General features: G+C 44.9%; 2 protein-coding genes across 4 annotated transcripts in view; both read left to right on the top strand.

Moving 5' to 3' along the window:
* LOC126091487 (skin secretory protein xP2-like) overlaps positions 1-18,406 on the top strand; it is a 586,258-nt gene that overhangs the window by 302,280 nt on the left and 265,572 nt on the right. The gene's annotated exons all lie outside the window — the stretch shown is intronic.
* Positions 8,627-17,736, top strand: LOC126129452 (uncharacterized). Its single transcript, XM_049915159.1, has 3 exons — positions 8,627-8,795; positions 8,875-8,955; positions 17,597-17,736. Exons 1-3 carry the CDS (start codon positions 8,627-8,629, stop codon positions 17,734-17,736), a joined length of 390 nt encoding a protein of 129 aa, XP_049771116.1.

Raw genomic sequence — 18,406 nt, 5'->3', positions numbered from 1 at the left:
GATTTACGAGTGCGATTATTTGTGAGCTGATGACGACTTCTATTTCTACTAATAAATTGCTAAGTCCCCGAATCATCCGGAGGCAACGTTTCGTAGTTTCTGTCAAGCGTTTCCACCAGCCTCGCCACTAAGCCACCCGTGGTACAATAAACATCTAAGAGACACACAGGTGAACGGAGTACTGGCTGATCCTTGCGCCTTCGAAGAAATGAACGATGTCTTCCAGTTCTCCGTTTGCTGCTTGAATGCGAATAATTAGTATTTGGTAGCAACAGCTCCCATTGCACATTTGCTGACCACCTTATAGCCAACAATCACCACCCAACCACAATAGAAACAGACTTAAGAATACTAAAACCCAGCCACAGCCTATACAGGAAACTGACCATTGAGGAAAACTTCCATTTACAGAAGGCAATAGCAGAAGGAAAACAGGTCTTAAACATAACAAACCACAATCACACTGTGTTCTGGTGTTGTGAAAAAGTGTTTTACTACGTTATTTGTGGAAAATACTTGTTATAGTTACGTATGCATCACAACATATCAGCATGATGTGGAGAATGGGAGTGCTTGCCACACGAATTATAAGTAAATACGTGATACTGAGAAAAACGGTGTTTTGCGTAACTGGCGGACCTCACATCCAAAATTTTTTAACTGCAAACACGGCCAATACAAGGAGCTGCAAGTCAAAAAGATGAGTATTTGGTAGTCCTCTTCTTGCAGTAAATCTTCTGAAGGCCATCAAAAATACATCTGTGCCCGTAAATACAAGGAGCTGCAAATCAAAAAGATGAGTATTTGGTAGTCCTCTTCTTGCAGTAAATCTTCTGAAGGCCATCAAAAATACATCTGTGCCCGTACCTGATGGGAGTTCGACGTGGAGAGCTCTTGTAGTAGCACGTGTAAATAATAACCAATAACATTTTCGTAACAAGTTGCAGAGTTGGACGAAAAGTGGTCCTTCAGCCTGTTACTGCAAATGGCTTAATGAATTTAATGCGGTCAGGTGGTAGAGAAGGTTCTCTCTCGCACCTTCGGGCACTTCCGGCTAACTTACAAGGGAGAAACGTATGTACGACTCCTTTTAGTGTTTGTCTTCGCCTTAAAATCCAGTGTTGTTCCCGTAATTCAGCTACTACTATAGCAGTTCCTAGGTGGTGTAAGCGTAGGTGCGTTTGTCGAATAAGTAAGTCTACAAATGGTTTGGAACGCTGTAAGATTATGGATGCTTTTCCAGTACATTAAAGTCTGCAAAATGAATTCGTCCTCCAAGTCGTATGAGTCCATCCTGATGGAACGGGTCGTAACGTTATATCTTTGATTTCGGCGGAAACTGTGTCTTTTTTTTTTTTTTTTTAAGCGCGTGGTATTCCGCTGGAAAGGTTCCCTGCTAGCTATCGGTCTTCAACTTCGTTTTGCTGATTCAGTGAATTTATCTTTTGTCTTTACTGGACGTGTAACATTATGGATCAAACGGACAATCCATGCCATTATGTGCGTTTCCAATAGGAACTGCATTTTGATGCGCCAATGGGACACTAGCATGCATTAATGGTTAAGGCTTGTTTATATATCTTTTGTGTTTCTGGTAATGGGTCACAACATATTTGTTGTTGTGGCGAAGTTTCAGGTTTCTAAATTAGCCAAAATTAGCCATGAAGGCCCATGCCACTATAGCATGGAAGACAGTAATCTTTCTACCGAAGTTCCACGTGATACCAAATCTGCCGGACTGTCTGTGGTAGGGCAGTGCCTCCATTGCGATAGCGTTAAAATGTCACTGATTCTAGTTATTCTATTAGCGACAATCGTATTCCAGCAATTTGGATCGCTTCATTTCGTGCCAAATACTACCATGGAATCCTTCCACATTATCATGTTCGCGATGTCAAATCCGGAAGGCTGGCGGAAATATAATAGACGGCGTGAACCCTGTAGGGCAGCTAGTAATTCAAGCTGCGGAAGCGTTACCCTTTTGATTGGAGAAGTTTGGATGGGACGTTTTACATTACGTATCACAGTCGTCAGAGTTCCTGTCGCGGCTGAAGCTGGTGTCAGATTTGACGACGACAAACTAACCTTAGCCCTTCTAGATGCCTTCAAAATTGCTTTCCTAGCGATGTCTACGTGTCCCTCGCACCTACTGGCATCGGCGTCTGTATCGCAAAGCAGATCCTGAATAGCATCGTCAAGCACTCTCAAAACACCTAACGTCTACAGTCGCGTCCGAAAGTACTCATAATTTGTATCTTCTCGTGCATCTCCTGCATCAATTGCCGTACTGAACCTTGTTACTAATGTTCTTTCCGTCTTTCTTTTCCTTCTCAAGTTGCATAAACGTCTTTCTATATCTGTCTCCGTCATCGTAGTTTGAACTGATGTCATGTAATACACAGACAATCACAGAATGCATGCAAGAAACTGCAAATACTGCGCTCTCTCAGATTGTAGTACAACAAACATTCGACGGCGCTGTTTGCTCTCATAATGTCACTACTCAACAGTACTCAGTATCCTTCCTTGTTAATGAATATGAGTTAATATGCACGTCCATTAATATGCTTCTGCCAGGAAGAACGTACTACTCAAATGCAGTTGCTGCTAGGCTGAATACCGTAACACATACAACCATTACAAGGAAACGCAAAGTATATCTCTTTTTAAAAAAAAAGCTGATAAAAATGCTCTTAACGCCTTTTAAAGAGACAGTCTTCACTCCTTCCGATGTGATCGTGTAAGTGTAGAAAAGTTGTGTAATGTTTTCAAAGAGATAGTGTGGACAGCAATTGAGACATATATAACACATAAATTAATAAGTGATGGCACTGATCTCCCATGGTTCACAAAACGGGCCAGATCGTTGATGCAGAAGCAACGAAAAAAGCATACCACATTTAAAAAACCCAAAATTGGCAAAGTTTTACAGAAGTTCGAAATATAGCTCGTACTTCAGTGCGAGATGCTTTTAATCATTTCCACAACGAAATTCTGTCGCGAAATCTGGCAGAAAACCCAAAGAGATTCTGGTCATACATAAAGTACACGAGCGGCAAGACGCAATCAATACCTTCACTGCGCGATAACAACGGTGAAGTCACTGATGACAGTGTCACTAAAGCAGAGTTATTAAACACGATTTTCCAAAACTCCTTCACCAAAGAAGACGAAGTAAATATTCCTGAATTCCAATCAAGAACAACTGCCAAGATGAGAAACATAGAAGTAGATATCCTCGGAGTAACGAAGCAGCTTAAATCACTTAATAAAGGCAAGGCCTCCGGTCCAGATTGTATACCAGTCAGGTTCCTCTCACAGTATGTCATAAAATAGCTTCATATTTAGCAATTATATACAACCACTCGCTCACAGAAAGATCCGTACCTAAAGACTGGAAAATTGCTCAAGTTACACCAATACCCGAAAAAGGGAAGTAGGAGTAATCCGCTGAGTTGCAGGCCTATATCACTAACGTCGATTTGTAGTAGGGCTTTGGAACACATACTGTATTCGAACGATTTATTGACACATAGTCAGCACAGTTTCAGAAAATATCGTTCTTGTGAAACACAAACAGCCCTTTATACTCATGAAGTGATAAGTGCTATCGACACGGGATGTCAAATTGATTCCATATTTTTAGATTTACAGAAGGCTTTCGACACCGTTCCTCACAAGCATCTTCTAACCAAACTGCGTGCCTACGGAGTATGGCCTCAGTTGTGCGACTGATTCGTGATTTCCTGTCAGAAATGTCACAGTTCGTAGTAATAGACGGAAAGTCATCGAGTAAAACAGAAGTAATATCCGGAGTTCCCCAAAGAAGTGTTATAGGCCCTCTATTATTCCTGATCTATATTAATGACATAGGAGACAATATGAGTGGTCCTCTTAGACTGTTTGCAAATGATGCTGCCATTTACCGTCTTGTAAAGTCATCAGATGATGAAAACGACTTGAAAAATGATTTATGTAAGATATCTGTGCGGTGCGATACGTGGCAATTGACCCTGAATAGGAAAAAGTGTGAAGTTATTCACATGAGTACTAAAAGAAATCAGCTAAATTTTGATTACGCGATAAGTCACACAAATCTGAAGGCTGTAAATTCAACTAAATACTTACGGATTACAATTACAGATAACCTAAATTGGAACGATCACATAGATAATATTGTGGGTAGAGCAAACGAAAGACTGCGATTCATTGGTAGAACACTTAGAAGGTGCAACAGGTCTTCTAAAGAGACTGCTTACACCACGCTTGTCCACCCTATTCTGGAGTATTTCTGAGCGGTGTGGAATCCGCATCACGTGGGACTGACGGATGACATCGAAAAAGTACAAAGAAGGTCAGCTCGTTTTGTATTATCGCGAAATAGGGGAGATAGTGTCACAGACATGATACGTGAATTTCAGTGGTAATCATTAAAACAAAGGCGGTTTTCTTTGAGACGGGATCTTCTCATGAAATTTCAATCACCAGTTTTCTCCTCCGATTGCGAAAACATTCTGTTGGCACCGACCTACATAGGGAGAAATGATCATCACGATAAAATAAGAGAAATCAGGGCTCGCACAGAAAAATTTAAGTGCTCCTTTTTCCGCGTGCCGTTAGAGAGTGGAACGGTAGAGAGGCAATTGAAGGTGGTTCATTTAACTCTCTGCCAGGCACTTTATTGTGAATAGCAAAGTAATCACGTAGAAGTAGATGAACGTGATTACAGGCTGCCGTGCTATAGGCTGTCTCCGCTCTTACCTCGTTTCGAGGATGTAAAACAAGCGGACGCCATTTTCTTCTTTCCTTTTCGGTCTAGCAGCTGGTTCCTTTACCACCAGTTACGATATTCCGGGTCTCAGCACCATTTTCTGTATCGTATAACAACTGACAAGGTAACATATCGTTCTTACAGTTTTATTTACTTACTTGTCAGAGATATGTAATACAAAGATTAACACACTCCAGACAGAGTATTTATTTGACATTCAACAGTAGTTATCCAGAGCATTCTGGAGAATGATGACGTCACCATTACTGGAGAGTGAAGCTTTGACAATGCAAGCCACTCATGACGGCGAAACGTCAGAAAAACCATGAAAAAGCATCGACTGAAGAATCCAAGTCATAGCCAACAGGCAGTACATACCAAGTGGCCACAAAAGCGTCAACAATTTTGTATTCTGGAGAGTTTGGTGGACACTTGATTCAGAGTTGTTGTTCTGTCCCAATTTATGATAAACAATGTTGATACACTACAGCCGTGGTCAACAGGAAGGGTATGCGGCCACCCATTAAATGAACCATGACAAATCAGCTCATAACCACGCCAATCCCGCTCAGATGCGGGACAAAGGCACAACAAAAAGAAGAGGAGGAAGACGAAGAAGAAAGTTGTACTGCTTGCATGTAAAAAATATAACTTTGTAAAAAGAGATGGATCTTTCGAAAATAAAATCTTCGTAGCCGTATGCGTAAGTTAAAATTTACCCCATGTATAATTTCATTTATGTGGAAGATACAGTCTTGTGACATCGGATGAGCCATTTGAAACGGCTTGTCTTCCTGGGGAATCAACCTCCTCTCAGTTCACCTGCAACCTCACAAAGCTTGACCCGTGACAAGTCAAGTTTCCGACCAACCATGTCGGATGGGCGACGTGTTAGGCGGACAAGCACCCAAGAGAAAGTGCTATATTCCTTAGATTTAGACCTGCATATTCCTCACTTTTTTCATCCGGGAATTGTCCTCTTGAAATATGGAACTGCAGTTGCCTGAAAGGTCGTCAATTAAAACAAAATAAAATTCAGCCTAGACGTGATTCTATGCCGCGACGTTCTCTTCCATATAACTATGTTAACCATTCTATGCTTCATGTTTGTTTCGTCAATAAAGAAAAAGAGGTTTCTATGGTTTTATATGCCGGCCGGCGGTTCTAGACGCTCCAGTCCGGAACCGCGCGACTGCTACGGTCGCAGGTTCGAATCCTGCCTCGGGCATGGGTGTGTGTGATGTCCTTAGGTTAGTTAGGTTTAAGTAGTTCTAAGTTCTTACTGCCGCGGTTCACTTTTTGCATAGTGCCCACATACCGCTGTAGGTTAATTGTGGTGCCCTGTTCCAGAAATTCGGTGAGCAACGGGCCGTCACAGTCACAAAAAAAGGTCATCATGACTATCCCGGAGCTGGCGTGTCTATTGTTTTGACTATGCTGCAGACGTTTCACGGGGAAGCCCTTACACTTCCTCCTTAAAGTCCCGATATCTCCTCATGTGACTTCCACTTTTTTCGAGACCTGAAGACGTGGCTGTCGATTTGCTTCGAGCGAAGAGGTCCATACCTGGGCACAATCATGGTTTCATAGGCAACCACAGACATTTTTCCATGAAGGCATTGTCTGTCTTGCCTCACAGTCAGATAAATGAATTACCAGTTATGAGGATTACTTTTGAAATCACAACCAGTTTTCTTACTTTTTATCTGTCTCGTTTTCATTTCACAACCCTTATACTTCTAACTTAAATTCCTCAGTTACAAATGATGCTGCTGTAAAATTGATCGAAACCACTCAATAAAAAATATTGAGTGCGACTTGTGGCTGTCGTGAAGAACTTAATTTTAGCAGTCGTTGTTTCTCCTTCACGGAATGCCGGCCCTCGCTAAATTTGTCTTATTATGTTTGTATTCTTGTCTTTGAAATTAACGAAACTTTTAATACACAAAAACTCAAAATACGTCAGTGCCTTAGACTGTACAATTGTTCTGTTGTCACCTTCATAGACATGTTTGAGCGCTTGAATTTTTATATGACTTCTAGATCTTACTGACATTGATAAATCCTTAAATTAAATACATTAAAATTGTTTTTTATAACAGTACATTGAGGTGTGAGTTTTACCAGTTTTCAAAAGTCGATAAATGCTCATAATTATTGGTCGTATCAGTTACGTTGCCTTCTTTAATTGCGTGTATTTTTCTCCACAACATAACATTTTTTTTATATGCTGCAGTGTATATTATATAATAAACTCTACAGCCCTGCATTGTTACCAGATGAGTATTTTCGCATATATTCTTATGTATAGCATTTTTTAATTTATAGTTTTGACTTAATTGAGAATACAATTAATAAAAAAATACAGTGGCCTTTATTTCCATGAAACCGACCTTACAAGTGCAGCAGGTGTCTGTATGAGATGCCTAGAATGATAGATTGGAATGTTTGTGGAATATTTGCTTGTATTTTGATAAGGAGCATTGTTTCAATCCTATTTTTTTTTCTTTCTTCACGGAATCTCTTGAACATTTGATTGAGTGTGAGATCTGAAGGCAAATAACCTCTCGTAGACTTCCCCCTTACAAGGTGACTCACTCTGATTTATATAAATGAAATGATCGTATGGCATTGTTGGCCGGGAGGCCCCATGCGGGGAAGTTTTAGTTGACGCCACTTCGGCGACTTGCGAGTCAATGAAGATGAAATGATGATGAACACACAACACCCAGTCATCACGAGGCAGAGAAAATCTGACGCCGCCGGGAATCGAACCCGGGATCCCGTGCGCAGGAAGCGAGAACGCTACCGCAAGACCACGGGCTGCGGACTCTGATTTATATATTTTTTATATCATTCGTAATGGTAATAGTTACGTCCTTATGATCCTTTTCTGTTCTGTCGCCTCCTGTCGTTTCCTGTGGTAACCTTCCACCTTCATGGAACCTGCTTGCTAGATAGGATAACCTATCCTTCGAAATGCCAGATACTCCTTTGGAAGTGGCAGCACAAAACAGGCACTACTTTTCACCATTCCTTTTTCTGTTGGTATAGTACTCTGTCACAGTTTTCTTCCTTTTTGCGTTCTGGGTGTCCACTACTCTGCGCTGAAGTGAAAGAATTTAACAGAAACTTACCTTGATCCAGTTTATTTAATGTCACGTGATAATGAAAGTGCGAAATACCTTCATAGCAGAGTGCAACAGCTTTACACACTCTCATTCCCTTAGGTTTTGAAGGTGAAACCTCAAACCCATGATTGCATTTTATAGTGGGTTCCTTTTTACACTTTTTCTTTGCGTTTCAGGTCGACGTCAGATCTTCTTGAATCGGGATTTTGTCCCATCGGAACATTCTTTGACCTGTATGCCGTTTACAGAATCACAAGAATCATCATCCATGCTGCTTCCCCTTGAAGTACTTCTTTGTAGACGTACACGTAAGCGTCAAGTGAATACTTGTCTAAAAGTAAGCTGCTGGTGTTCCAACAATGCAGTCTGCGTGCAGCACTATTCCCGCCAGTAAATACTGTTACTACAATGAGTAATATCGCCTAAAGCAACTATATGCACCATTATTGTTAACTGCTTGCTCAGCAAAGAGAGCCGAGACACGAGAGAATAATTACATCGCATTTTTTGCTGTAACTATAAGAATGCGTATATCGTGTTTCGCTAAAACCTTGCAATCTGGAGTGTTCATAGCATAGCACTAGTCGGCTTTTGCTAAAACTTGGTTCATGGGTTGGCGTAAAAGGCCAACTCAATTTAGAAGTTTTTTTGCATATATCGAGTTTTGAAAAAACTTTCCTCAATTTCTTGTTGTAAAGTCTGTGCGGCAGTAGCACGCGTCAGGATGGCGCGAGGGACCGGAAATGCTAACACACAGCGGGATTCTCCCGACACTTGGGACATCCGCTTACAAAGCAGGCAGGTCCCTCTAGCCGCTGCTGCGGCGTCGACGGCCGACTCTTTGGTGCTGCGGCGCCGCCTGGCCTCGCAGCTTCCCGCCGTTTCATTGTTCGGCGGGCTCTCGGTCTTTTGAAGCTTTGACTTTCACTCGCGATGTATTCCCATACGCGGAGCCGTTTCTTGCGTCAATAGCAGCTCGCCGCTGCATCAGAGCCCTAGGGACCGCCGCCGCCGCCGCCGCCGCCGCCGCCGCCGCCGCCACCTCGGAGCGGAGTGCGTCTTCCTGTCTGCAGCCTTTCAAAACAATGGGCGTGCGGCTCACGCAACCGCACACCTTCCGGCATTGCCTGATAAGCGGCGGATTCAAACCAGGCGCCGTGGATCCGGCAACGGTTGAGCACTCACAGACGACGGACTTTCTCGAACGGGCAACCACCTCACGATACAGTTCCACTCACTGGATCCTTACTGTGCTGTTCTAGTCCTCGGAGTTTTTCAGATATCTTGTCATATGGCTTGGCTACATTTTTTTCGTTCTTTCCGCCATTTAGCCTAGGTGAGTGAGAGAGAGACACTGCGAAGAACTCAGAACTTCCGGTTCCGCAATTGCGCATGAATCGTAACAAGGACATTCGGGCCCCCAGAGGTAGTCACGTAGCAGTCCCATCGGGAAACTTGGGTGGTGTCTAGTACCGGAGTAATCTCTCATTAAGCCCACCCGGCTAGCCGCGCGGTCTAACGCACTGCTTCCCGAGCGGGAAGGCGTGCCGGTCCCCGGCACGAATCCGCCCGGTGGATTTGTGTTGGCGTCGGGTGTGCCTGCCAGCCTGTGAATGGTTTTTAAAGCGGCTTTCCACCTGCCTCGGCGTCCGCCCCTGGTAGATGAGTGGTCGGCGCGACACAATGTCAATCCTAAGGGCCCGGGTTCGATTACCGGCTGGGTCGGAGATTTTCTCCGCTCAGGGACTGGGTGTTGTGTTGTCCTAATCATCATTATTTCATCCCCATCGACGCGCAAGTCGCCGAAGTGGCGTCAAATCGAAAGTCTTGCACCAACGAACGGTCTACCCGCCGGGAGGCCCTCGTCACACGACATTATTATTATCTGCCTCGGCGAATGTCGCCTGGTTCCCCTTATACCGCGTCAGTTACACCATTTCGGCGATTGCTGCACAAACACCATTTCCACGTACACGTACGCCATTGTTACTCTACCACAATAACCCTGGGTTCGGTTTTGGGCGGCGGTGGGGCGGGTGGACTGCTGTGGCCTGTTGAGGGGTTGTGAACCTCTGAGGACTACGGCGGGACGAAGTCTCTCCGTCGTTTCTAGGTCCCCAGTTCAATACATAATACAATCTGTCATTAGGATACAGGTTGTTTCAGTCTAGTGAATGAATTTAACGCAGGCGATCCCATTAGAAGCCAGATGGACTGGAGGTGAAAGGTCAGGAGAGAAAACGATGACGGTCAGTAATGCGTCGGCTGTGGCATCTTACTTGAAACAACTGCAGCTTTATCCTCGAATGATTTAGGAAACTACTAGAATTTTAGATCAGGACAGCGGAATTTGAAGCCTGTCCCGATTGAATATGGGACTAGTTGTTTAACGACTGCCTTATCTCGCAATGTAGATGATTAGAAATGCAGAATGACATCTTTTCACCAGGCAGTTATTTAAAAATAGTACTTTATCAATCAGTGCTATGTAGTTTAGCGTTTTGCTGGAGAGCATCCTCTTAAGCTGTGAAAAACAAAAGTCCCATGCTATTCACAGGTATGACAGTATGATTATCAGTGTACATGAACTCGGAAAAATAGTCTACGAGATGTGTTAGAAAAGTAATGGGACTGATTTTACCTACCGAACTTACTGTTTTTTTTTTAAACGATATTGCCCCCTTCAAAGTAGTTCTATTCGGCAGCAATACACTGGCGGAGTCGTTCCCACTCTTGGAAGCAGCGCTGAAAGTCTTCAACTGGTAGGGCCTTCAACGTGTCGGCCAAATTGTCCGGAGTCCCAAATGATGTCTTTTTAAGACATTTTTTATTTTCGTGAAAAGAAAAAATGTCGCAATCAATTAGGCAAGGTGAATAGGGGTCTGTGGAACAACACGAGTGCCTTCTAGGACAAAGTCTCCTTGATTGAAGTGGCCGTGTGACATGATGCGTTGTCATGATGTAGCATCCACTTGTCTCCAATGACCGGTCTCATTCGATTCACTCTTTTCCCGAGCCTTTCAGGGAACTCTTTGTAAACGCTTGGTTGGCTTTGTCCTGGAAAGACAAATTGGGTCTAATCTCACAAGACCACGCACATGTTCGAAGTTTTCGTCGCTTTTAGAAATTGAATGTCTCCGGCCGGCCGTTGTGACCAAGCGGTTCTAGGCGCGCGCAGCTGCAACGGTAGGAGGTTCGAATCCTGCCTCGGTCTTGGATGTGTGTGATGTCCTTAGGTTAGTTAGGTTTAAGTAGTTCTACGTCTAGGGGACTGATGACCTCATATGTTAAGTCCCATAGTGCTTAGAGCCATTTGAACCATTTGAATGTCTCCCTGAGTGAGGGTCTTCTCCAACGTGTTTTTAGCCTTCCAGAAGTGATTTGTACCGGCGAAAAAATTTGTGCTCTTGATAAGGAATGTTCCTCATAGGCCTGTTTCAATTTTTCGAAGTTTATACTCTTAGATTCCCTAAGTTTAACACACAATTTGACTGCATAACCATGGTCTAAATTCCGCTGTTCCATTTTCGTAACACAGAACAAAAACACAGCTTCACTGAGAGCGCTATCAAAAATCACGTGATGGCTTAAGGAGCTGAAACTCGGACTGAGCATCTGGAAGGAAAGAACACACCGGTCTACACAAGTGAACAACTCGGCGTTACCAGCTCGCTCGCAGTGTTCTCAGTCTCATTACTTTTCTCACTCACTTAGTGCGAATTAGACATACAGACAGCTGTTTACAATTCCTTTACGTGTGCAAACAGCTGTGTACTTTGACAAATATGCTGTGCATGGCATGGGACTTCTGTTTTATGCAACTTATGAGTATTACGTATGCACTTCGGATAGAGCAGAGCACGAAATTAACTAGCAGTGCTTGATAAAGTACTATTTCAAATTAACAATGTGGTGAAAACGATGTCGTTCTTCAGATTTTTTGAGGCTGTGGTGTCCTCGCAGAAGTAGTCAACAGCTGACAAGATGTCACTCATTGTCGTCGGTCGTAAAGTGTCGAGCAACCTGCGAGATCTAAGCCAACAAAGACCATACTACTTAGATTGGATTGACACCATGAACAGTAACATCTCTACACCCTCTACGTCGAAATTTCATATCGAATAGCCGCGGTTTCACTGGGAACGTGGACAACGAGCCATATGGGTTCATCGGTGGTACCATTACTGCTACTACTTTGATTAGCCGTAAATGTTATCGCTGATGTTTACTATTAACGTTATTAGGAAATACAGGACTATCAAAAACAATAAATTTTATTTCTCTACTAATTATTAGACAAATACTACGACTAAATCTAGAATCAGCAGTTGCAATAATTGAAGCTTATGTCTTCCCAATTTTAAGATCCCTTACGAGTTTCTGAAGGAGGTTATATGATCTTTCGTGCTAAGCTACACCTGTAGGAGTGCGCGATCGTCAGTCGATCAACGGGAAAATGTCACCAGTGAGAAGCTGGCCATTGTCGAAAATTTAGTACACGCTTTGAAACAGATCATTTAGTGCCCCATATACGCGTACCGGACAGAAAAGTGGTTTTATGTGCACTACATTCCCGGGATTCTAGCAGGGTTCGTTGTGGAGGTCTTACCTGTGCCGATGAATCAATATTCCTGTTTCCTGGAAGAGAAAGACATTGTTTTGTCATGTAAGAAACAAAGAACCACTTACTAGTTTTAATTATTAAGAGAAGATGAGGGGGCGGCCACTTTGGTTTGTTAACTGTGTTCGTACTCGTCTCTAGAACCACTACGGCAGAGACGGCGCTACTGATGAATCCTTACGGCCTTGTACTATTCTAGAAGGCAACTGAGAGTAGACTTGGAAGATAGAAGCATCGTATAGCGTACAGGCCGCCTAGCAAGTTTATTATTCGTTGTTGTGGTCTTCAGTTCAAAGACTGGTTTGATGCAGCTCTCCATGCAGTCTATTATTATACGAAAGTTTTTCTGAAATTATTTTCTTTTATCATTGCATTATAATTCTATGTGGCCTATGTGCCAAGTACGGTCAGTGTAGCTGACAATCCGATCTCTAAGCACTCGGTTTGTATAGCAAACAGGGAACGTAGGGAACCCATCACGTGTTGACTGCTGATCGCCGCTGAGGAGGTCTACCCCTAACCACTAGGTCACTCTCGCATCGGCACCCAGCTACTAGATAGGTCGTGATTACTTCTAAACACCTTTGTGGACCTAGATGCGCGATGGCACACACACCTTCATAACTTTATCACCTCTCAGCCCCGCCAAGGATGCCTGGCAGACGTTCAACCTAACCTGGGCCCACCAACTCAACCAAGTATAAAGAATACCTTTTGTATCATGAAAAAAGTAAATCTTCAGACTGAACGCTCGTTACATATGTCCACTCAATGATTATCCCGGTCAGGCTCGCCCTGCACCTGAGCAGTAGAATACGAAAGCTGGATACCTACGAGTAGCTGTATTCTGCCAGTTCAGAGTTGGTACACTGTTTGGCAACTGCTAAGGAACAACTGCCATTTGATGCAGAAGAACCAGCAATTGCTATGGAACACCCCACCAATAACAGTAAAGGGAAATGTAGAGGTCAGGAGGTGATGGCTGCAGCGAATGCTGCTCACGAATGCTTTGCATGCATTCGGTAGTTCATGCAGCACGGTGTTTGACAATAGTACGACATTCCGTATGGTGCGGAAACATATCTGCAGGACACTGTCTGAGTGCTTACGATCGCGGACGAGTAGTTGAAGGACTCGAAGCCGGTCAAAGTGTAACCACTATGGCCACCGTAAAGGGCGTTTCCAAAAGTGTCATCTCTCGATTAAAAAAGTGCCACTGAAGGTCTAAATACGAGGGTAATCCCAAAAGCAAGGTCTCCTATTTTTTTTATAAGTACATAGACCTGTCGATTTCAACAATGGTTTACGTCAGTTTACAGCTTGAAAATTTAGCTATTTTTTGACAGAATCACCATTTCTGTCGATGCATTTTTGTAGACGCTGTGGCAGTTTTTGCATGCCCATGTCATACCAGCTCGCCGCCATGCTGTTCAGAAAGTTATGAACATCTTCTTTCACCTCGTCGTCGGAGCGGAATCGCTTTCCGGCCAAATGTTCTTTTAACCTAGGGAACAGGTGATAGTCACTGGGCGCCAAGTCAGGACTATAGGGTGGGTGGGTGATTATGTTCCACTGAAACTGTTGCAGGAGAGCAACGGTTTGCCGAGCGATGTGTGGGCGAGCGTTGTCATGGAGAATGTGTATGGTGTAAAGTGGTATGCCCAGGTTTCGTCACCCGTGACAATTGAGTCCAGGAAGTTGTCCCGTTCGGATGCAAGGCGGTGAAGAAATGTTCGGGAAGCATCAACTCGTTGCCGCATGTGGTCCTCAGTCAGCATGCGTGGCACCCATCATGCGCACATCTTCCGGCAGTTCAATGTTTCCGTTAAAATTCTGTGAGCGGTGCTTCGGAAAACCTCAGGAACCAACGTGCAGAGATCATCCAGGGTGGTCCGCCGATCTTCACGCATGCTTTGCTCAATCTTCAACACTGTCTCCTCAGAAATTGACGATCTCCCGTTCCTTTGTTCGTCGTGAACATCCATGCACGACTCACCATACAGTTCCGTCAGTTGGCGATGGATTTCAATCGGCGCAGTGACCTTCGCGTTCAAAAACCGAATAACTGTGCGCAGTTCGCACTAGGCGGTAACATCCAACGGTGGCTCCATTCTCAACGGCTGCCAAGCCAAGACTGAGCGCCTCAGCGCGGCGTGCGCATATTTACACACAGTGCGTGAAGCACTCTTCATAACAGTGTGACCAACTGCCATACAAACAGAGTTCTGTACATATATAAAAATAGGAGACCTTACTTTTGGGACTACCCTCGTACTATGCGAAGGCATGCCGGTGGTGGTAGAGGGACCACCACACCGCAAGAGGCCCTAGTGACCAATAAGCACGGACAACTCACCCCTGGGCAGATCGCTGCAGACCTTGCACCCTCTACCGAAACATGTCCCTCTGCCAGAACCATTTTGCAGTGATTAAACCAGGCTGGTTTGTATACTCGGAAGCCTCTTAAAAGCATCCCACTTGAACCACGCCATCGTCGAGAAATGGTTCGTTGGTGTAGGGGGCATGTTGGTTGGCGTCAGCAGCAGTGGTCCAGAGTGATGTTCTCCGACGAATCCCGCTGCACTGTGGCAAGTGATTCTGGCCACGGCTAGCGTAGAAGGAGAGAGGAACACGTTACAGAACACAGAATGTTCATGAATGGCATCGTTATGGCCTAGGCGTTATTGTGTAGGCAGGCGCCGGCCGGTGTGGTCCAGCGTTTGTAGGCTCTTCAGTCTGGAACCGCGTGACCGCTGCGGTTGCAGGTTCGAATCCTGCCTCGGGCACGGATGTGTGTGATGTCCTTAGGTTAGTTAGGTTTAAGTAGTTCTAAGTTGTAGGGGACTGATGACCTTAGAAGTTAAGTCCCATGGTGCTCAGAGCCATTTGAACCATTTTGTAGGCAGGCGTTGCCCACAATCGCCGAATACCGCTGCATATCTTTGTGCGAGGTACCGTTAAGCACAGTTGTATTTCAGGGATATTATTCTGTACCGTGTAAGTCTGTTTAGAGGAGGCGCAGATCCCGAGTTTCTGTTTATTGACGACAATGTTGGTCCAAACAGGACCACTGAGATGGCGGACACACTGGAAAGTGAAGATACTGAACGTATGGAATGTCCTGCATACTCCACGGACTGACATCCTGTAGAACATGCCTGAGACGCCCTTTGCAGACGTGTTTCTCAACGAACACCCCCATCTCGAATCTTGCAAAAACTGAAAACCACCTTGAGAGAGGAGTAGGACAATATCCACCATGGACTCCTCATCAGTTAGGTAGCCAGCATCAATAATAAATGCACAGCGTCCATTATGCCCAATATGGACGTATTCCTTACCAAGAGTCTGATATCGACCTTTATGTTTGGTGTTTGACGTGGGTCTAACACAAATGTTATTTATGTCTGTCAACCTGCTATCCCATATGGTGAGATCTGTAACATTTTTCGTTATACGAGGGCAGTTCAATAAGTAATGCAACACATTTTTTTTCTGAAACAGGGGTTGTTTTATTCAGCGTTGAAATACACCAGGTTATTCCCCAATCTTTTAGCTACACAACACTATTTTTCAACGTAATCTCCATTCAATGCTACGGCCTTACGCCACCTTGAAATGAGAGCCTGTATGCCTGCACGGTACCATTCCACTGGTCGATGTCGGAGCCAACGTCGTACTGCATCAATAACTTCTTCATCATCCGCCTAGTGCCTCCCACGGATTGCGTCCTTCATTGGGCCAAACATATGGAAATCCGACGGTGCGAGATCGGGGCTGTAGGGTGCATGAGGAAGAACAGTCCACTGAAGTTTTGTGAGCTCCTCTCGGGTGCGAAGACTTGTGTGAGGTCTTGCGTTGTCATGAAGAAGGAGAAGTTCGTTCAGATTTTTGTGCCTACGAACACGCTGAAGTCGTTTCTGCAATTTCTGAAGAGTAGCACAATACACTTCAGAGTTGATCGTTTGACCATGGGGAAGGACATCGAACAGAATAACCCCTTCAGCGTCCCAGAAGACTGTAACCATGACTTTACCGACTGAGGGTATGGCTTTAAACTTTTTCTTGGTAGGTGAGTGGGTGTGGCGCCACTCCATTGATTGCCGTTTTGTTTCAGGTTCGAAGTGATGAACCCATGTTTCATCGCCTGTAACAGTCTTTGACAAGAAATTGTCACCCTCAGCCACATGACGAGCAAGCAATGCCGCACAGATGGTTCTCCTTTGCTCTTTATGGTGTTCGGTTAGACAACGAGGGACCCAGAGGGAACAAACCTCTGAATATCCCAACTGGTGAACAATTGTGACAGCACTAGCAACAGAGATATCAAGTTGAGCACTGAGTTGTTTGATGGTGATCCGTGGATCATCTGGAACGAGTGTGTTCACACGCTCCGCCATTGCAGGAGTCACAGCTGTGCACGGCCGGCCCGCACGCGGGAGATCAGACAGTCTTGCTTGACCTTGCGGCGATGATGACACACGCTTTGCCCAACGACTCACCGTGCTTTTGTCCACTGCCAGATCACCGTAGACATTCTGCAAGCGCCTATGAATATCTGAGATGCCCTGGTTTTCCGCCAAAAGAAACTCGATCACTGCCCGTTGTTTGCAACGCACATCCGTTACAGACGCCATTTTAACAGCTCCGTACAGCACTGCCACCTGTCGGAAGTCAATGAAACTATACGAGACGAAGCGGGAATGTTTGACAATATTCCACAAGAAATTTCCGGTTTTTTCAACCAAAATTGGCCGAGAAAAAAAAAAGTGTTGCATTACTTATTGAACTGCCCTCGTAATTATACCACTTCACCTCTGTTACGTATGTACTGTGTTTGATGTTCGCCATTGCCTGTGATTATTCCTGTCCAACAATGTCTCTGCTCCTTAGCAATTGTCAAACAGTGTATTGTGACCAAAGAGCGCATAGAGCTGTTGGCTACAGTGTAAGCATGGCGAGATGTAAACATGCACCGACAAATACAGCTACCAGTCCACAGGGTGCCTCAAAGTACGGAACTTCCCTCGCACCCTTTGTAACTGAGTGAGTCATTTCTGTTTGTGTTCCCAGTGCTTTGTTTGCATGCACACCAGGTCAGAGGCGGTGCAGGCGCGGACGTAGACGGGTGTCCGCGGGGCACGCAGCGCTGGCCGGCTCTGGCAGTTAATATTGATCGTCCTCCACCCCCACCCCCGCCCCCTCCCCCGTGACTCTGGCACGCAGCCGGCCACGGTATATTGGGCCGCGAGCCGCGGGTCACTGCGGTCGCGCTCCAGCACTGGGTGGTGCACGGTACTCACAGCTACGGCTGATTTCCGTCGCCGATCTACGGAGCGTTTTATGTCGTCGTGTTGTTCATTTATGGCACGCGCACTGGTCGACACTTCCCCAACATAAATTGCGGGACGTGAAAACTCTTCCTTGTGCTTGGACCTCTTCCTCCCGAACGCGTCGTCGGGAGGAGGTAATTTTAACTAGACTCCGGATAGGGCACTGTCTTTTTAGCCATAGACATCTTTTAAGCGGCGTTCCTCCCCCACTCTGTCCCCACTGCTCTCAGTTGTGGACGGTAAGACACCTTTTAATTGAGTGCCCCTATTTTACTCCGTTACGCGCCCGTCTACAGCTGTCGCCTGATATATCGTCAATTTTAGCAGATGACACGCGATCGGCCGATCGCGTTCTAGAGTTCATTCGTGCCAGTGAAATGACGTCAGTCATTTGAAGCTTTTTTTGGGATACCCAACCCCTTTCTGTAGTGGATTTTTAAGCCTTCCTTCTGCTTTTAGTTTCTCCACTTTTATGACTTTCGTTCCCACTGCTGCTGGTTTCTATTTTAGATTTTTTACTGTTTAAGTCCCGGACCGGGCGCTAATGACC

The sequence above is a fragment of the Schistocerca cancellata genome, chromosome 1 (assembly GCF_023864275.1).
Source record: "Schistocerca cancellata isolate TAMUIC-IGC-003103 chromosome 1, iqSchCanc2.1, whole genome shotgun sequence".
Classification (NCBI taxonomy): Eukaryota; Metazoa; Arthropoda; class Insecta; order Orthoptera; family Acrididae; genus Schistocerca; species Schistocerca cancellata.
Note: the sequence above shows the minus strand (reverse complement) of the source record. Positions and strands in the feature narration are given on the sequence as shown.